A 22,131-nucleotide genomic window follows, 5' to 3' on the forward strand; every position below is an offset into this window, starting at 1 on the left:
CTTTGTATTTTGACTAATGTTGATTATATTTTCGTCATATCTCTGCAGTTTTTACGGTGCTTCTTGGTAGTACCATGCTCTTTATTAGGGTACCAAGTTGGTACCACACCAAAAATAAAGAGCATCAGTCTGAAACTCTACTGTCTCACTCTCAAAGTCCATACTAGCCCCTCTCGGAACCCTACATAAAGCTTTTATGAAATTTGATTGTCGCTTTATATAGGGTTCCTGGCCATGCTAAGATTTTCCAATGCGATTGTTGGAACGCGGATATAAACAAACTCAACCTTTCGTCCATCGGCGCGCTATTACCACGCTTTTTCTTGTGTTCGTTTACGAATGTGCGAACTATAAGTACCTTACATACCTCTGATAAAATCTCCTGTGTCGCGGAAGCCGTTAAGTATTTTTAATCCATGTTTGATTAAAAATGCGCTTTGATTTCTTCTTGTTTATTTACCGTTTATTGTACCGCCTCCCGATGTGCGGTTGGCTTTGCGGGCTACGTCCCTGCCTCTGATCTGCTCCGTCATAGCTGTAGCACCACTAGCTAGCCAGATAGGCGGTACAATGAGGTGTCAATAAACAAGGTAGGAAGAAGCGACATTTTTAATCAATCATGGATTAAAAATACTTAACGGCTTCCGCGACACAGGAGATGTGTCGGTATGGTATGTAAGGTACTTATAGTTCGCACATTCGTAAACCAACACAGGTAAAAATGGCGTAAAACCGCGCCGATCGACTTCTCCTTACGTGTTTACATTGTATTTGTGTGTGCGTAACTGGCGGCAGCCCAGCGTGAAACAGGACCCAATGTGTAAAGTAATCAAAGTGTCAGAAACTTTACTACATTTGGGTTCTGCTTGCGGGGCTAAGTCCATACCAAGCCCAGGGGGCAGTTACATGCAGTACCCTTCCTTTTTAGAACGAGTCATCTGGTTCAGAAAATAGGACTGAGTTTTGTGCAATCAATAAGGCTTCCTACTATAAAGGTCGCGATGAATAATTAACTGACTCTGTATTGAGATTAAAATAGTCTCTTACGCATACCCATGGCTCATACAAAGGAGGCAATGCATATACATAATTGCAATCTCACCGATATTTTATTTCATTGACAAGCTGCACAATGATGTGCTCTGATTTCTTTGTGTTGCTTTTACCCGCATGATCAAAAGCCTTCATTATCAAGGCACCCTTCGTTGCTGTAGACTCTAATTGGGACTGCAGCAAAACAAGCAGCATTTTATATATTAGCTCTCCTGCCCAAACGGGAAGCGGCCAAGCCTGCATTATGGCTCACTTCTTCTCATACTGCTGTATTCCCCTGGGGAAGGACAGAGATGTCATCATTAGTGGCCAGTGGACTTTCTGGCACATGTGTGGCTTGGCCTGGCTGCTGGGGTCTCAAATTAGGCAACACCTATGGCGTATTTTCAGCTGTCTGTCTTGTCTCTGTCTGTCTGTCTGTCTGTCCTGTCCTGTCCTGTCCTGTCCTGTCCTGTCCTGTCCTGTCTGTCTGGTCTGCATTCCCATTTGGCCACGTCCTCTGTGCCAGTGCACTCATGCTGAATACATTTGGGGGAACTAATCCGGGAAGGTTTCCGAAGGCCGGGGAAAGGGCACCTCTTCCTGTCCTTTTCCTGAACATGATAGCGTGACTTATAAAATTGCACATACTTTGAGAAAAGTCCAATGCCCCATAAAGTGTGTTCTGAAGCCGTATTTATTTTAAAAAAAATTTATCCCACGATTTTGCAACCCATTTCTTTCACCCAGTATCAATTATCTAATGTAATCCTGGGCACTACACTTCCTCTGCCAATCTGGGGAGGGATTGACGGACTGTCATATCTGAAGGACAGTTATGGGGTGGGTGGACGTACGGAAGGACAGACAGACAGTGATTGACAGATCGGTGTCACTGCCATCACCACCACAGTTTATTCATTCTCCCACCAGGCCACCGGCAAAGTGTGAGATTAGAACTAATATTGTAGATGCTCATGTTTTCTGTTGCAGTGTGTCAAGTCCCAGAGGGGAAGCTTTTTGCTATGAGCTGTATTTACTCACACATGCATTGCAAACAGCACCATGCTAGTAACCCCCCCCCCCCCCCCCCCCCCTGGGGAGGGGGACGCTATCGGGAAGGCAGGAGTTTCCTTTCTGCTAGTCATTTAATGTATATGCACTGTACTGCCTGTGGGATCTGATGTCCAGAAAGTACCCTTATTTAGTTCAGGAAGGTTTAAAAAGGAATGCTGTCATATTTACAACAATAGGCTAGTGAAGTGGTTTTGGTATCTCCCGTTTTCAACAAAAGGAAGCAACTAACATTGGCTCTTCTCTCGCTCTCTGTGTGTGTGTGTGTGTGTGTGTGTGTGTGTGTGTGTGTGTGTGTGTGCGCGTGTGTGTGTGCATGTGCGTGCGTCTACAGAACCTCATAAAGAACCTGCCGGAGCAGAAAGAGCTGAGTGCGCTGGCGGAGCTGAAGGGTGAATATGAGGAGCTGGTTGAGTCGGAGCAGTTTGGCATTGTGGTGAGTACAATAACCTGGAGCAGCTTGTGGAGAGCTTGCGCAGTAATGCATACAGTAATGCATACAGTAATACATACAGTACATGCACACACGGTTCCCCTATACTCAAACACTTGCATGCATGCACGGTTGAGGAATTCCATTCCATTCTGTTCTGCTCACTGTCTCTCTCAATACACCACACAGACATGTGCACATACACACAGTGTTTTTTGTACCATACACCAGTGTAGTACAGTATAGTATCGTGTTATTATGGACTCCCATTGTGAGGAGGTAGGTGAGCGAGGAAGCAGGGAATTATCATGGACGAGGAGCTATGGGAGAACATAGGCCTCTATCAGGCCATGTCAATGGAAACAACGTATATTATAATTAGAACAATATAACAGGCGCCTCTTGAGTTAAGTGTGGAAGGGCAAGGGCAGCTTCTCACTTAGATAGAACGTGCTTATATCGTTCTGGAGGAGAGTCGAGAGTCAGCAGCCCTGGAATCAGCTGTCAATAATCTGTAATGATGGAGAGACATAGCCGTGGGCCATGAAATCCAGGCTGTAGTAAAAAAGTTATTTGAAAATCACCCCACATGCCTCTGTAAATGATTCACCATGGTCGCCTCTGACCTCCTCCTTTCTTATAATGCGGAGGTAACTCCTGATGCCTTGCGGTGTAACATAATTTATTATGAGGTATATGCTTGTACTACAGCACATAAACCAGCTCACGTTGTTGTTGTTGTTGTGTTTCCAAAGTGACATAAATGTCCCCATAGAACATTGTCAGGCCGTAGCAAAAGGAAATGTACAGTCAGACCCCAGGGCACTAGTCATGCCCACGCCGTTCCCTGTCCTTCCCCCTCCATGATGGGCGCTTTGTCTTCCAGGATACACCACCAAGCAAGGGTGTGTGACAGTTTCACCCGCTACTCTGATCGCATTGATGTCGCAATTACATACCTCCCCAACTGATGAGGTATTGCGCCGCAGCGGTGCGCTGTTATTTCGTCCCCCTGGGAAATAAACCTATGCTAAGGCTTTCCCCTCGTGCCGGAGCTGTCACCGAGTCGCTCCCTCTTTTCCTGTGATTTCTCCGCGTTCTGTACACGATGAATCAATTCACGTGTGATGTGAGTGGATTAGGGGAGGTGTGTCTGTCGCTTTATGTGTTGGTGTGTCATCACGGGGAGGGCAGGGTTTGATTAGTTTGACAGACTTGCTCACAGCAGATGAATAAACTAAAGCTGTAATGAAACATCATGGTCTGGATCTGAAAGCTGCCTCCCAGCAGTGCATTATGCATGGATGTGTAGCATACGCCCCTGTTTTATTTTTTATTTTTGTACATTGCCACATATCTTTCTTAACCAACTCCCCATTAATTTAAATTCTTCTTCTCTTTCTTGCATCTCTCTATTTCTCTCTCTCTGCCTCTCTCTCTCGCTCATTTCTCTCCTCACTTTTTTACTGAGCACTCCTAAAAGCAAGCCCTGCAGCCATGAAATAAAAAGTATTGATTATTATTTACAGACACTCTTGTTCGTCTGTTGGATGTGCAGTCCAGACACAGTGGGGGGGTGTGTGCGCACGTGCTCACGTGTGTGTGCGTGCCTGTGTGTCTGTATACCGTATATTTATATACAAGATATGTACAGTGACAAGATCTCTCCTAGACCTTCAGCGGTTTACTTTGTCCGTTGATTTTGTGGTCATCGTCACCCGCACAACACAACACTATTTCCTTTTCCTTTTTTGCTCTGACCACAATGCACAATTTACAATTTAGGCATTTTGCAGACGCTCTTAATCCAGAGCGATTTACAGTAAGGAGGAACAATACATGGTAATACATCAAATACATAGAAATAGTCATCAAGAATTATAAGCAAGCTAAGAGCCTAATATCTGTCTAACAATAGATTATCTGTGCAGTGAAGCTATGCGTTTACATTATAGAGTGCTATGTGCTACGTCTACATGAAATGCTAACTTTAATCTAATAAAAATTCTAAATTGTAAATCTAAATTACACAGATGAGCTCGGTGAAGATGCTGCGCCCGCGCCTCAACGGCATCCTGTTCAAGCTCACGTTCGAGGAGCAGGTGAACAACATCCGGCCGGACATCATGAACGTGACGTTCGCCTGTGAGGAGGTGAAGAAGAGCGAGGGCTTCAGCAAGCTGCTGGAGCTCGTGCTGCTGGTCGGCAACTACATGAACGCCGGCTCCAGGAACGCCCAGACCTTTGGCTTCAACATCAGCTTCCTCTGCAAGGTAACACACCACACCACACTGCATACTTCTCCTGTTTCCCTGGATAACCCCCAATCCTTTTGTATGACCTCCCAGTCTGAGGGTCACAAGGTCTCTGTAATAATAATGGATTAATAATAATACATCCAATTTATATATTTTTCTAGGTATCAGAGTTTCTGCTAGTAATATATGCTAGCCCTCTGGTGGTGAGAGATCTCCCAGAGACCTTATTGATTGGAACTAGTTTTTCTTTGTTTGCATTACTCTACTACTCCCACTACCCAGTCTGATGAATTGGTTAAATGTGCATAAATGAGAAACAAGCGTGACCTCGCAGTTGTAGTGTGCCTGTTGCTACAACGCTTATCTGTTGCTACGCTTATCTACTTCTAGAGAGAGGAAGGTCTTCTGGTGTGAAGAGTTCAAAGAGATGGAGTCCATGCAGAATTACATGTGTACAGCACATTACATTAGATCGCAGCAAGAAATGGCGCATGACGTATCATCCATTCTGCAGTGTGTTTGCCTGAAAGACAGCTGTTATGATATATCTTTAATGGAATGTAACCAATTCTGACACTGCATTTGCACTTGTATCCCTCTCCCTGTATAAAAAACAGCGACCGAAACGTGTTCACCTCTCACAGAAACACTCTGCTCACGCTGTATATTGCTCTCAGAACAATGATGATACAGCTGACGGCCACATACTCATCAAAGGTCTCTGTGGTCAAGAGAGAATGACAGGCAAACAAATGAAAATGGGCTTTATCGCCAAATGCTTCTTCTGTAGCTATGATACGCAGTGCACACGGCAAAGGCAATTCTGCCTGAATGTCAGTGTGTCAAATCCAGAATGCCATTGGTATTCCTGCAAGCTGTCTGTATCAGACCGAAGTGTCCGTGCAGAGCCTGGCAAAGCCTCAGGGGGTTGATTGGGCCATTATTGACGGACAAAGAAAAAATGTCTGCTTTCTCACTTTGGTCAATCAACTAAATGGCCCCCTGAGTGGCGGGTCCAGGCTACCTAATGGGCTCATCAGGGAGAGGAGGGGGGTAGCCAGTGAAAGGGCACGGCGAGACCCTTTCACCCCCTAAACCCTCTCTGTTCTGTCTCGTCCCTGTCAAGGACAGGCAGATCTCCCGGGTGCCGTTTTGGTCAAGTGCAACCCGAGCGTGGGCTCTGTGTTTTACTGGAGCAGTCATAAAATGTGCAATAGGGTACGACCTCGTCAGAGGATGGGGTGAGGCAGAGGTAAACGGAAGGCACGTTATTGCCTATGTTCTTTTTTCATACCATGATGGGCTCTCTCCCTATGATGCTTCACACACTTGGCATCATTTGCAACGGAGAGTCATTCATTTTGTTCGGAACATCTTATGACTATTTTAGAATAACTAAAGCATAGTAAGAGAATAGAGGACAATTGTTCACATTTGTAATTTTAATTTAACACATTGATTAAATGGGGAAAATCAGCTGCCATTTAATGAGCAAAAAAGCGCGGATTGCCATTTCCCTTGTGTTTTATCACTGGCTTACTGGGGCAGAAACTCTTCCACAGGCATTATTTAACAGCCAGAGACCACATGGCAATGATTTGTGCTTAACTTGGAACAGAGCAGTGTGTCTCGGTTCTAATAAGCAATTTACGCAGTTGACTCATAACTGGGGGGGTCACCTACCCCAGCAGCCAGGTGACCTTGTGTTCCTTGAGAGGGAGATTATGTAAAATTAACACTTTGGCAAAACACCTGGAAGTTTCTATAGGTAATACACACAGACATGGTAATAGCGCCTTCTATTATCATAACTATACCATTCATAATCACAGCACATGTGGTCATTGGAAATTATTTGACCTGACATTGGTTCCCAAATGGTTGTGCCGTCAGACAAGCTTGTGATGTGCTCGTCTAATTGCGCCATGAATGCCCTGAGATTTTGACCTGCCCATCGGTGCTTCTTGGGCTCAAAAAGTTTGAAAACCTGCCATATAGTTTGTTGTCAATTAAACAACCACCACCTGATGTTCCTGCAGTTGCAGAGAAGGCCTTGGCCTGTCTGCTTTGGGATTCACCCTCTTTAAAATAAAATAAAACCTTCTTGAAAGATAAGTTAGTTTTATAGAAGACATCTGACATCTTTCTGGAAAGATGTCAGATGTGTGTACACAAAGTTTATGGCAGCTTCAGAATAAATGCTACAAAAACAATACTGAGCTGCGGAAGATAGAGCTTACTGCTGCTTTTTCAGAGCAGCTTTCAAAGCCATGGAACGAGAATGGACTTTAAATTAGACATTAAGTTCATTAAAACGTAATCTTCTTCCTCCTTCAGGAACCTGGTGTATACATCATTCATCTTAATACAGTATGTACCCTCAGCCTACTGTGGTACGGATGTAGAGGGGTGGAGAGTTTGCGTTGTTTGTTTTCATTATGCGTGCATATAGTACCTCGCTGAGATCAATAATGACAATACAGTAGGTAACAAGCTGACAGGGTTTTCTTCCCAGCACTGTTAATGCATGAGATTAGAACCTAAATAAAAGACCCTGGTGAGAAGCTTCAAGGCAGTTTCTCCCTGCAGCGTTAGTTATTCATGATAACACCATCAAATTGAAACTCTCCATTGGAACAAGTAGATAACCCACACTGGTTAACATTGTGGGGTGAATGGTTTTTTTTTTCGGAAATTCATGTTCTCTCATGTAATCTGGCTGAAATAAAATATTTGCAGTAGTAATATCTGTGGACCTCCCTAGGGAGACGCCCGAGAGGCATCCTAAACAGATGTCCGAACCACCTAAGCTGGCTCTTTTCCAAACAAAGAAGCAGCGACTCTACTCCGAGTCTCTCCAGTGTGACTGAACCTTTCACCGTATCTCTAAGGGAGATGCCAGCCACCCGTCTGAGAAAACTCATTCCAACTACCGTGCACATCATTTCATGAATATGCTGCATTCTATATCACAGTATTTATGACATTAACCTGACTTACGCCCTATTTTAGACATTGTTGTACAACAGTGTTGCGCAAAAGCAGTGAGGTTATAGACAGACAATTTTTGCTATTTCTGAACATTTTGGAACATTTTCTTTAAGCATTTTCTTCTGTATTGATATGCCCAAAATTGGGGCCAGCAGATTGAAAGCGGTTATAGTCACTTGTGTGTCAGAAGACAAACAACAAAACATGTGTAATTAAAAGAGATCTAGCAGCCAGCCGTCCCCCTAGCCACCCGTCCATTTCCCTTTTGAGCATGGTGGCAGAAGAACCTGTACACACAGTCTGGAGCTCAAAGGGTCGCATTCGTCACCCTCTCCCAAAACAAACGGGGCTTAACACCGTCACTGAAGTCTTGAGATTACCACACCGTCTGTTGCTGCAGTCCAGGCTCACTGCCACCAGCTCTCAACTTTCCAAAGTCACAATACCACTCAGCCCCATTGTCATGATTCCCAGAGCCTCATCGTGTGGTGCCACTCAAGTGTGACCCCACATCTCTCTCTCTCTCTCTCTCTCTCTCTCTCTCTCTCTCTCTCTCTCTCTCTCTCTCTCTCTCTCTCTCTCTCTCTCTCTCTCTCTCTCTCCCTCTCTCTCTCCACAAATTATACAGTCCCTGGGAAGGATCGCTGCTGATCCCTTGTTGGGAGCCGTCGCCCCGGCTCCTTAAATTGAGAAATCAAAGACTGCCAGTCCCTCTGTTAGTGTGCGGATTCTGTGGTCCCATCACTACATTTGTTCTTTTATTAGTTCATTTTTTGCCTCTCTTTATTGATTTCCCTATACTCGATATTTCTTTGAAAGCCTATTTCCATGCACCACCTACAGCTCGGTGCTCCACTCTGAATGCTAAGTGTGTTGGAAGAGATGCATGAGAGATACGCAAGTATAATAACTACTGAGGGGTTTGAGATAATATCAGCTACATTTTAAGCTAATTTAGATCCCTCTTCGGAATGTGCTCTACTGTATATATATATATATATACAGAAGCTCAATAAAGAAACAAACCATAACATATCTTATTCATCTACTTGAAATTAACATATTTCGAGAGTAGAATTGACTTGAGCTCAACCACATTCGTGCACAAATCTTCGATTAAACCCTCCGTTTGTTTAAAGCTGCATGCCTCAGACCACATGTACGCAACGATCATAGACCCCCAGAGTCTTTGAAGATGAATGAAGATGGGAAAATTAATCTTGAGACATTTGCAGAAATTGATAAATATTCAATATCTGTAATTGGAAATAATATTTTCAAATAATACTGTACATGACGTAATTGAACATGCATACATTGAAACAGCGGATGGAAGCGATGTGTTTTTCCAAGTCTCTCAAATGCAGTGGTGGAATGTCTGTCTTTGTCACCAGCCGTGTGTCATGTGGTGTCATTTGAATTCAGCTAATCACCTGCCAGCACTCGTAAAGTGTGCAACAAATAAAATCACTTGAGGCTTTTCTTATCATGAATATTCATCAAGTAAACGCTCCCTCATCAAACAAAGAGCCTCTAAATGCTAGAGAATAACTATTCAGACAACACTGACCTCCATGTAGTCGAGTGTCATACAAACCAAAATCCCAAACTTTGTGGCCTATTACATTTGATCTGTCTCCATCACACTGTTAATTCAGCACTGAATTTTTTTTACTCTTTCAGAGTTGAATTAATACTCAGCATTTTTCTGTCCAGGCAGCACTAAATTCAAAGGTTGATACAGTATACTGCTTGGGATTGTTTTCAGCTTTGTCCATCGTATCGTATCTGGAGAAAAAAAATATAGTTCTTCATTTGTATTCAGTGCATTGAAATTAATATATATTCAAGAATGTAAAAAATAAATTGCAGCCACTAGTCAACATAACTTGAATGCATCAATATATACCACACTCAACCTCGTTCCCAGCCTGGTCAAGACCTAATAAAGAGAGTGTCTATAGGCTACGGGCAGCCTACTTCCGAGACTCAACCAGCTAGGTCTTCGTCTTGTCTTCGTCTTGCCCTATCTTGGGCGTATCCCAGAAGAAGATGTGTTACTGTATACCCTATATATATATTATTTCTTTTTGTTTTTCAATAGATGTACAAGCTTGCAACATATCATGATGCGTTGTGAACTTGTGGATGTGCTATTTTCGCTACTTGAACGTGACACTGTCATATGACAAGGTTTACAAGGGCATTCATTAATGGAATAGAAGATAATATGTGATGAGATAGTAATACTTTTACAGTTTTTTCCCCTCGTCAATGATAATCACCGTGCTGTGCTAATCAGCTTGCAATTTTTGTCAGATAATCTTAATGACTGCCTAATCAACACAAACCACAGGGTTTTGCCACTTAGACAGAGCCGGCCCATTGCACTCAATAACTGTCCACAGTGCTGCCCACCCACCCACTCGCCCCCTGCATCGGTCCAGGTTAAAGATTCTGGACACCTCCTTAAATCATTAACGCAGAAGATGAAAAATAGATAGAGGCTATCTACGCCATGCTCTAGCTGTCTAGCACAGTTGCTGCTTTCTCATTGTTTCTGAAGTCAAGGCACTTTATGCACGTGTCAAAAGTGTCCAGTGGAAGGTAGTAGTTCCACAACAAAATGTCTATGACGTGAAAATATAAAAGGATCTGAGAAAGAATAGTGTACTGTACATACAGTCATATTTTTACATTAAAACCGATTAAAACAGGGAAAGCATCCGTGTCATTTTAGATTTCAGCGTTGGCTATTAAAAAATAGCAGATGTACAGTACAAGCTCACAGCGCATAGGCCTACATTTTTTTATATTAAAAAATCATGAAAAAAAACCTGGACATTTTTAACACAAAAATATCCTCTTCTTGGGGTCCCTGGCACAACACATTTTCAGATGGGGGTCCGCAGAAAAATATAATTTTGTGGATCCTTGGCACAAAAACGTTTACTGATTAGAAGCCATTATTTTGTAGACTTGGCCTCAGGTTAATTTTAAGTTATAAAATGTTCTGTTTTTATTATCCTTCTTTACTATACTATGAAACAGAATGTTTAGACCTGTTTCCCCCCCAACAATAGAATATTGTTCATCTGAGTTAGCATTTGAAAACAGCATTCCACAGAAGCACTTTTGCATGTGGTAATGACAGTTTGGGGTATAACAATAAACAAATTAAAATTTGAAATGCATGAAATTAACTTGTGATTACCCAATGTGAGCAGATGATTGATCCCCATCTAATGAAAGTGTGTGTGTGTGTGTGTGTGTGTGTGTGTGTGTGTGTGTGTGTGTGTGTGTGTGTGTGTGTGTGTGTGTGTGCGCGTGCGCGTAACACACATATGCTTCTGTCTGTCTGCAACTCAACATTTGTCTGGATCAGTTTTGTGTGTGTGTGTGTGTGTGTCAGACTATACGTGTTGTGTCTATCTAGGATATTGTCAGTATGAAGCGCACAGAGGTGGGTTGCGCTAATTAGCTCTCCCAGCATGCCGTTCCAACAGCATGGCAATCACAGTAGGGAATGAATATGGAACAAGTTTCCCATGCGCTGCAGTGGAGACATTGGTGTGTGTGCCCCATTATGCACACGCTCACACACATACAGTACAACGCATACTTGGCTGACACGCCGTAGTACTTTTTTTCCTCTCCACATTGTCTCCATTTCTTTCATTTCTCAAACACGGGTGTGTCATCAATTCAGTAAGGTTATGGAGCGCTAATATGCAACCTCTTTTCTCCCTGCTGTGTGATTCATTTATGCCAGTGTGCCAAGTATCATCGTATTTTTAGTTTTGCTATTTAATGTCACAGTGTTGTATAATATCTAGCTGTTGACTGTTATTACCCCCCTTTAGCATCTGCCTGCTGTAGCTAATTGGACATTTTTAACACCTTGAACGTGGATCTTTAATGTCAATGACAATATGTATTTAGTCCGAAATAAATGTAAAACTATGTCAGCACATTGTACAGACATGGATAAAATATTTTTTGGTCAAAACAAAAAGATGAAAGCTCTACAGTATATTCCTGTCTGAGTATGTCTGTCTGAGAGTATACCCATTTATCAGCTTCTATTTCTATGGTGTTCCGGTTCCAATTTAGTATGTGTCATCAATTCCAATGTCCCTTGTTTATCCTGTACCCTATGAGTTCTCTCTCCTAATTGGATAAAATTGGTATCTGACCTGAACATGCAGTTTCTGTTTATGCTAGAGCTGGAGAGACAAACATAATATATCACTTACTACACCTTTAATAGCACTGAATTGTGTGCAGATCTGTCTACGTCTGATTAGCGCATTTCCTTTCGACTCTTAATTCATGTTGACTTGCCTAATCCATGTGGAGTATCTTGATCACAACACAAAGAGGCTTGAAATAATAGCTTCCAATCTGATATTTCTTCATCGGTGAGGTGCTACCTCTCACAAGGCTGTAGGCATGCAGAACACTTGTGTGGTCCACAATTGTGAATACATTTTAATGACCTGAGCTATAAATAACTAATAAGACTCCTGAATTAATTTCTTAGAGAGGTTGACGATGAGCTGGGAAGTGTGATTTAATTATTGCACTTACATACGCATGTTGTACGCACGTATGCAACAACGGCGCCAAAACTGTACAATAACAGGAATTATTGTTACAGTGATTTACCCTGTAGCTGTAATTTACACCCTGTATGTGAAATGATGATGAGAAGCATGTATTTATTCACGTTTTGAGCTTACCCTGTCTCCATTATGCTATAGCCCCAGGTCTAGGTAACTAAATGCAGCATTTCTGTTCAATGGTCACATTTAGTAGCCTACTTTGTTTCAGTTTACAGGTATTATTCAAAAACACACTTACTGTATTCTTAAAAGTATTAATTAATCCCTCGATAGCGTATTTCCAAGGTTTTATCGCACTTACTTTGAAGAGCCAAATAGCCTATAACCGCATGTTATAATGACAAAATGCTGTGTGTGTGGCGTCTTGACCGGTTGTTGTTGTCTCGGTCGGTGGTGAAAAATCCCGACCGCGAGTATCACAGCGCCTGCTACAGGCCGTTGAAAAACCTTGTCTTCCCCAGAAACGGTGCAATGAATGTCGTTTCTGAGATAGAGGGCCACTGTCAATTTACAATTTACAATTTAGGCATTTAGCAGATGCTCTTGATCCAGAGCGACTTACATTAAGCAAAAACAAAAGCATGGCATACATCACTTTATAAAAAGTAGTTATCATGAATCATGTATAAACTAAGAACGTAACAGTGGAGTATCTATGTCAACTATACATACTATACTATATTATACAATATACATGTGTACTATAAAGTGCTATGACTACATAAAATGCAATTATAGTGCTGTCTACGTAACAAGCTATAAGTCTGTCTAAAATACTATCTAAGTCTACATGATGTGTTATCTAAGGGGCTAGGCTAGGGCAAGTGCTACGGGCCATGGTGGAGTCTGAAGTCTGAACACTTTGAGTGTTATGCTAATGAACGGTAGCTAAAGATTCGGTCGGATAAATCAAACTACAAAATCAGTGTATAGAGATTCCTGCCCCTTTATGCCTTACTGTACAATACATGGGACATTCTAATTACTATAATCAGCAGGTGTGTAGGGGACGGGGTGCATAAAATATTGGATACCAACATAGGAATGAGGGGCAAAACCTGGACTCACCTATGTTCAGAATGATCATTTATTATTACTACTGCTTGAGAGCATCTCTCAAAGACAATGAATGGTCCATGTTTACATATACATGTAGTGCCTTCATCCTTCATCATCAGCAGAGCACTTTCCTTTGGTTGGCTGATACTAATAATAGGCCACTCCCACTGTACGTACTAACTTTATTTAAAGTGCTTTACGTTCGTCCATTCACACTGTAACGGTTTCAGGGAGAAACCCTACAAAGGTCACTGTATAACCTACAGCGACCTACCTGTTGGCTCGGGGTATATATAATAAATCAGTCAATCATTGCAAGGACACAAGAAGTGTAGTTTGAGGGGTGTATTTCGAAAGCAGTTCAGTTCAGATACATACACAAAGTACCAGTTTCGTTCATGTCCGGTTCACCATAAACAAAATACTGCGCACCACGGTGGTGGGACCAAAACAAAGAAACCAAACAAAAGAAAGGAAAACAAACAAGTCCTGGCGTGTGCGTGTGTGTGCGTGTATGTGTTTGGTGTGGTACTAGAGTGGTGGTAGCCCCGCTGTTAGCTACGTGTAGCTCACCCACAGCCCGTGCGACCCTCCGTAGCTCCTACTCCTCTCGGTGCATGCCGGCTCGGCTGCTTCCTCTTCAAAAGACAAGTTGACAACGTTGAGTTGCTGGTTGCTGTCACTCCGGTGACTCCGGTGTTTCCAACGAAACCGCGGACTTTACTCGCGCTACTCGTAGCCGCTTCTAAAGGACCAAGGGAAAAACCCTGTCTCCACCTCCCAGTCTGCACACCCAGCCTTCACACTCCCCGCCGCTCGCTAGACAGGTCCGTGACGTCAGCATAAAAAGACGTATATCATTCAGAAGGGACTGACGGCCCCAATGGGCGTGCGTGGCGTGTGTGCGTGGTGACGCTAATCGCCACATTCCTCCCCCCTTGGAAAAAGACGTCTACGGGGAGACGTCCACTCTGCACTTTCATTTGGGAATCCCAGAAACTCCTCCGAATCACTGTCCTCCTCGAAAATGTCGAGAACGCATTGGCGTTGAGCCTTCTCCTCCTCCTCTTTTTTGAGATGAGTTAGGTGACCCGCCTTTTGGGAATCAGGAAAACCCAGGAAATCTTCAGAGTCGCTCTCTTCTGCAAAGATCTCGAGGACTCGCTGACGTTCTTGAGCCTCCACTTCTTCTGCAGTGGGGTAACAGGGTTTCAGCCGTGAGACGTGAACGGTTTTCCTGCCCTCTCCATTGTCCTCTCTCGCAATTTCCACATTGACAGGGCCCATTTTTCGAATGACCCTGAAAGGACCATGCCACCTAGCGGCTAACTTTGCTGCAAAGGCGGTTTCCTTCTTGGAATAAGGATGGGTACGCAACCAAACCCTGGCATTGTCCTCGAATACTATGTCACGGTGTTTGCGATCATAGTTCCTCTTCTGTCGCCGTCGTCCCTTGAAAAGATTGTCTTCCACAAACTCCTTCATGCTGGACAGTTCTGCCGTTTTGGGGTAAGCTGGAGAATCGGGGTCCATGTTCCTGGGCAATAACAGTACTTCCAGTGGTCCTCGTAAACTCCTGCCCAGATTCAGGTCCGCCGGAGTCACCCCTGTGGATTCATGGACTGCAGAGTTTATGGCGAAGCGGAAGTCAGGCAGGTTCTTGTCCCAGGCTTTATGATTTTCTCCCACATACGACGCGATCATGACCTTCAAGGTTCGATTTATCCTCTCGGTGAGGTTTGTCTGTGGGTGGTAAGCGGTCGTCATCTTGTGACCCACATTCCAGCTTTTGCAGGTTGCGCTGAATACCGCAGAGACAAACTGTGATCCCTGATCCGAAAGGAGATAGTCCGGAACCCCCCAACGGGTCAAGATGTCCTGAGTGAAGAACTTGGACACTATCTCGGCTGTGGCTTTCTTCAAGGGGAACAACTCTACCCAGCGAGAATAGTAGTCCACGAAGACCAACAAGTAGAGATTCCCTGCCGTACTTCGGGGAAAGGGCCCCATAAGATCTACGCCCAGCATTTCCCACGGCCTGTGGACAACTGTCTGCTGCAACATTCCAGCCACCTTGCGACATTCCGGCTTGTACCTCTGGCAAGTTTGACAATTCTGAACAAACTCCCGGACGTCTCGGTTTATTGTCGGCCAGAAAGCGAGCGACTGCAACCTCTTGTAGGTTTTAAATCTCCCCAGGTGTCCGGCTATGGTGTCCTCGTGGACACCACGAAGCAGATCCTGTCTTAGTGAGGCAGGGATATATACCTGGTACGAGCTTTTATAAGGGAGCGTAACCACTCTGTACACCTTGTCTTCCAAGATGGTGAATGTAGTGGTCTCATTGACCTTGACCTCCCCTTCATCCATTACTCTCCGGTAAAGTTCTTGTATTTCCCCATCCTCCTGCTGCGCCTTCCAGATTTCCTCGTCAGAGATGGGGATCTCCTGGACGGACGCCTTTTGGGATGGCTGCATGATTGCACAGGTTGGGGAGAAGGTGTAGGGTATCTCCCCTGGAGCCCGAGACAGGGCATCCGGAACCACATTGTACTTGCCCTTCCGGTACTCCACGGCAAAGGTGAACTCTTGGAGCTTCAGAGCCCACCGCATGAGGCGGGAGTTGGTCCGTTGAGATTTAAAGACCCACACCAGAGAGGAATGGTCCGTCACAACGGTGAAAAGCCTTCCCTCCAGGTAGTATCTCCATTTCTCCAAGGCCCAAACTATGGCCAAACACTCTTGCTCAGTTGTAGAGTAGTTTCTCTCTGCCTTGTTGAGGCTCCGGCTGGCATAGGCAAGAACTTCCTCCGATCCCAACCCGGTCTGCTGCACAAGAACTGCTCCCACCCCAACGTCACTGGCGTCTGTGTAGACGGTGAAGGGTAGCTCAAAGTTCGGATGTCCTAAAATGGGTGAGGACACCAGATGGGTTTTGAGGATCTCAAAGGCTCCTTGACACTCCTCTGTCCATTTGAACTTGACCCCTTTCCTCTTCAGATGGTTCAATGGCTCTGCTATGTGTGAAAAGTTGGGTACGAAACGGTGGTACCACCCCGACATGCCCAAGAACCGTTGTACCGCCTTAAGGTTGGTAGGGACAGGGTACTGTTCCACAGCCCTGGTCTTTTCAGGGTCCACTTGGACTCCAGCAGCGGAAACCACATGACCCAGGAACTTCAGGGAGGTCTGAAAGAAGCTGCTTTTCTTCATGTTGACCGTTAGCTTGGCCTCCCTCAGTTTGTCCAATACTGCCTGGATGTCATGGTGATGCTGCGCCCAGGATGAGCTGTAGATGATAATATCGTCCAAATAAACAAAGCAGATGTGACCTTTGAGCTCCCCCAACGTCTGCTCCATGAGCCGTTGAAACGTGGCTGGGGCATTTTTAAGGCCAAAGGGCATGACCTTGAAGTGAAACAGCCCAAAAGCACTGACAAAAGCAGTCTTATCCTGGCTTTCTTGATCCATTTTGCATTGCCAATAACCGCTGTTCAAGTCAATGCTGGAAAACACCACAGAGCCTGCAAGTGATTCCAGAATCTCCTGAATGGTGGGAAGAGGATAGGCATCAGTGTGGGTGAGGGCATTCAGCTTGATGTAATTCACACAGAATCGATAGCTCCCATTCTTCTTGGGGATCAAGACGACCGGAGACGACCATGCCGAAGAAGAAGGCTCTATGACGTCCGCAGCAAGCATTTCGTCTATGAGCTCTTTCATGATCTTCAGTTTCGATGGTGAAACACGGTAGGCCTTCTGTTTGATGGGCATGTGTTGGGTCACAAAGATCTTGTGTGTGAGCACCTCTGTGCACCCTAGAGCTGATGTGCATACATCCCCATTCTGCTGAAGTTGAATACGGAGTTGGGCCTTTCCAGCGTCATCTAGCTGAGCATTCTCTGTAGCCTTTTCCAAAAGCTCTAGGTCCTGGTCACCTGCCCGCGGTGGAATTAAGCGTGGGGCCACTGCCGTAAAGAAGCACGCTCGGCCTGGTGCTGGTTCTTGGAGTGACATGGCAAGGAAGGAGTACTTTGCAGTGTCTTTGTCTTTGAACCAGTAGCTATTGCTGGCCACGTCCACCTGTACACCACTGGCACACATGAAGTCCAGTCCCAGGACGACGTGAAAAGCCAAGGTCTCAGCCGTAAGGATCACTACCGGGATAGTCCATGAGCGGCGCTGCAGGGTAATTTTGACCTCTGCCCATCCCAACGGCTGCCGTGGGCTCCCGTCTGCCAAAAACAGAGGTCCTTCCGACCACTGATTAAGCTTTCTGCTCTTCCCAACGATGTTCTTCCAGATTTCTTCATTCAGCAATGTATAGGTTGAACCAGAGTCAAGGATTCCATTAACCGCCACCCCTACAACAGAAAGAGGCACCAGCAGTTGCTGTGGATGGAAGGCAGACGCCACGACACAAGAGGAAGTGTCCGGTACAGTGACATCCCTGTCCGTAGTCGGCCCTGCATGAGAGACTGCATGGGCAGTAGGAGGAGTAAAGGAGGACGTCTGTGGTTTTTTATCCCATTTGTTGGTTTTTCCTTTTTGTGCCGTATTGTTGGGACATGAGGCAGGGGAATGGGCGCCCTTACAATGCCAGCAGTAGGCCTGAGAAGGATTTTGTCCTGTAGAATTGGAAGCGGAATAGTCAGAGCCTTTACTCATAGCTTGACCTCTCTTATCCTGCATCCTTTTTTGTTTCTCTTCATCCTTTTCCAACTGTTGACCTAGACGCACTAGTGCATCTACCGAGGCCACCCGGCTGCTTCGAAGTTGACTGGCCAGTTGAGGGCGAGCATTCTTCAAGATCATTTGTATGGTTTTCTCCTCCGTTATATCAGGCCTCCAACGCAACAGTAGAGACCTGTATGAGTATGCGAAATCCCTAATGCTCTCCTCCCCTTGCACCCTGGTTCTCACCCGCTCTTCCAGTTCATCCGCATAATCTTCGGACAGAAAAGCTGCAAGGAACTTATGCTCGAAGTCGCCCCAAGTGTGAATGTCCTTGCGTTCGACATCCCACCAGTCCCGAGCGGTGCCATATAGCACGTTGCGCAGAGTGGCCAGTAGCTCCCCATTGTTAAGTGGGTTTAAGGCAAGAAAGTCGTTACTCTTCTCCAGGTAACGAAGGGGGTCGCTACAATCGTCCCTTCTCCCGAATGATGGGAACTCCAGTTTCACAGGGCTTTGTCCGAAAAATCGAACTCTCCCCTCAGTAGCTGAGGCAACTGGCGCATCGACCGGAGCTGAAGATGTTACTACTTCCGAACTGACCTCTTTCCGCCTTGTGGAACACAATGGATGCGGTTGGTTTCTGGCTTGTAACGTCTCCGGCGCAAAAACGTCACCAAGTGGTAAAGTTTGGACTTTGGACCTGGAAAGAGTGGAAGAAGCGCTTTGATGTTTCAGACAAGTCACCTCTCCAACCACCTCTTTGAGTTGATTTGAACATTCCAATAGCTGTTGTGAACAGTTAGCCACGGTTTCATTCAGGTGATTGACAGTCGTTAGGAGGGGTAATAGTGTGAGGTCCCTGTCCTTTCCAGAGTCCGTGAGAAATTGTTTCAGCTTCCAAGTTAAGTTTAGGTTCATTTCCTTCCTTATGTACTCTGCTTGGAGATCCAACATTTCTTGCAATTGTTTAGATTTTTGTTTTTCCATCTCCTGGAGTCCCTTTGCAAAATTCTCCAATCCTTCCCTCATTGTTTCTCGAAGATTTTGGACATCCTCCTGAAGTTCATTTGCTTGAGTTTGCTGTAGCTCATTGGTTTGCATTGGAGCATCCCTTGTTTCCGTGCGCGCCCCCAGGTCAAATAATGGGTACCTTATTTCCCGTTGGGGCTGTACATTAGCACCTGGGGGTTCCGCTGGGGAAGCATTAGGTGGGGAACTGGGGAATGTACCCGCTGGAGGTGTTTTGTAATTGAGTGAGCTCGAGGCTGTGGGGGGGTTGGGTGAGTTAGAGGCTGTGGGGGGGTTGGGTGATGCCATCGCCGACATCACCGGACTTAAACCCTCCACATTCTCAAATAGCAACAAGTCAAGTGCTGTATCCATTTGTGACTCTTTGTAGGACACACACCCGCCCTTCCAAAAACCAACCCTTTTCACCGTTTTTCAATGCAAATACCTTTTTTCCCCCTTGTTTCCACCAAAAATATATTTTTTTACAGTGTAACCTCGGAAAAGTATTCAAAACAACCCTTTTCACAGTGTTTTCAATGTAAATACCTTTTTCCCCTTTGTTTCCACAAAAAAAATTTTTACAGTGTAGTACAAGTTCCGTTTTTTTTTTTTACAGTGTTACAGTGTTATCGAGCCCCACATCGGGCGCCATTTTCTATGTAACGGTTTCAGGGAGAAACCCTACAAAGGTCACTGTATAACCTACAGCGACCTACCTGTTGGCTCGGGGTATATATAATAAATCAGTCAATCATTGCAAGGACACAAGAAGTGTAGTTTGAGGGGTGTATTTCGAAAGCAGTTCAGTTCAGATACATACACAAAGTACCAGTTTCGTTCATGTCCGGTTCACCATAAACAAAATACTGCGCACCACGGTGGTGGGACCAAAACAAAGAAACCAAACAAAAGAAAGGAAAACAAACAAGTCCTGGCGCGTGCGTGTGTGTGCGTGTATGTGTTTGGTGTGGTACTAGAGTGGTGGTAGCCCCGCTGTTAGCTACGTGTAGCTCACCCACAGCCCGTGCGACCCTCCGTAGCTCCTACTCCTCTCGGTGCATGCCGGCTCGGCTGCTTCCTCTTCAAAAGACAAGTTGACAACGTTGAGTTGCTGGTTGCTGTCACTCCGGTGACTCCGGTGTTTCCAACGAAACCGCGGACTTTACTCGCGCTACTCGTAGCCGCTTCTAAAGGACCAAGGGAAAAACCCTGTCTCCACCTCCCAGTCTGCACACCCAGCCTTCACACTCCCCGCCGCTCGCTAGACAGGTCCGTGACGTCAGCATAAAAAGACGTATATCATTCAGAAGGGACTGACGGCCCCAATGGGCGTGCGTGGCGTGTGTGCGTGGTGACGCTAATCGCCACAACACACAGACGGTGGAGGCAACCATGCAAGGCACCAAACGGCTCTCTGGGACTTAGCAGTTGGGGGTTTAGTGTCTTGGTCAAACACTTCAACACAAAGCCAGGGGGAACCGGGGATTGAACCAGGGACCTTTCAGTTCCCAGTCAGCCACTCTAACCCCTGATCCACTGCCACTCCATGTACTGTACCGTACTACTACTGTACAGTACATTTGACACCTGCATTAGATTGTTCATGATCACATATTAAAGTTGATGAAAGTATATGTTTTTTGTTCAAATAAGGGTTAAATATAGCTCTGCTGTATATTATGATATTAAACATTGCTATAGAGTGTTTGTTCAGTAACCTCACCATCAACAGTTAACATACCGGTAAACACATTTTCTTTATTTCTTTAGTTTTATCCTATCAACACATACAGCATAATGGATAAACATGTGGAATTGGAAGTGAATTCTCTCTGCTGATTGGATCAAATTGGCATCCCGCCCAGCGGATGTATTTTCTGTTTACTAAACAGCTGGAGAGATGGGGAGACCCCTTACTGAACAAACAATATCATAATGATTACTATCAAAATATAGAGCTTTTTGTATTATTTATTTTCTCTTTTTAAACAAAACATATCACTATCAGATAGACCAATAAACTTGACACCTGTGGATAAGTGTTGGACATCCTACTGTATCGGGAAGTGAGGAGATGAAAAATCCACTTGTTATTCAGAGAATGCATAGCCAGCATGTTTTTGTTTTTGTGCACAATATGTTCTTGTAGATGTTTTTCATCATATTTACTTCTGGATCATATTCTTATTGTGTTTAAAGGACAACTTTCATGTTTTAGGTTGTTATTAGAGAAAGTAAAAGATGAGTCTTATTTTTTTTTTTTCATTTGCTGCTTTCTTTCGTTTTAGGGATATTAGCTGTTTTTGACAGGGGGCGGGGGCATTCGAGCATGGGGCTAAATGTCTTTTTTTACAAAATGTTATAGCGATTTCTTTTTTTATTGTTTACTATAGTCCTAATAGACCTGGCCACAGAAAATCGCAGGATCTACTGAATGTGAACTTGTGAAGGTAGCCTACTGGAGATCCTGTGATAATTTGTGTCCAGATGTAATTTCTTTGGGTCTTGTAGGACTATAGTAAACAATAAAAAAAGAAATTGCTATGCAAATTTGTAAATACATATTTAGCTCCATGCTCAGCCCCCCTGTCAAAAACAGCTAAAATCCCTAAAACGAAAGAAAGCAGCAAATGAAGAAAAAAAATAACACATCTTTTACTTTCTAATAACTAAAACATGAACCTTGGTTGAAAACAACTAAAGTTGTCCTTTAAAGGGCATTTTTACAGATACACTGTGGAGCAAGTGTTGTTTTCATGAACTTGAGAGGCTTACATGGGAGATGAGATCCAGATGAATTATACCCTCTCTGTCAGGTGGAAACCTTGTATGTCCAAAACCGAGCCTGTGTTCCAGACATGACAATTCGTGATTTATTTGTGGAAATCTTTCCAAAATCCCTTTAAAATAATATGACAAAATTTAGGAAACAAAAAGTAAAATGGTGTTCACTCGCGACCCACGGAAATGG

General features: G+C 44.4%; 1 protein-coding gene across 5 annotated transcripts in view; it reads left to right on the forward strand.

Moving 5' to 3' along the window:
- The window catches only part of diaph2 (diaphanous-related formin 2), a 539,224-nt gene that overhangs the window by 323,405 nt on the left and 193,688 nt on the right, over positions 1-22,131 (forward strand). For all 5 annotated transcript variants that reach the window (XM_080774225.1, XM_080774228.1, XM_080774227.1 and 2 more), the window contains 2 exons: positions 2,441-2,542; positions 4,573-4,812. In XM_080774225.1, coding sequence (XP_080630351.1) covers positions 2,441-2,542; positions 4,573-4,812 — 342 coding nt within the window. The remainder of the gene's footprint in view (positions 1-2,440; positions 2,543-4,572; positions 4,813-22,131) is intronic.

This window comes from Protomyctophum bolini (genome assembly GCF_963924005.1).
Source record: "Protomyctophum bolini genome assembly, chromosome: 10".
NCBI lineage: Eukaryota > Metazoa > Chordata > Actinopteri > Myctophiformes > Myctophidae > Protomyctophum > Protomyctophum bolini.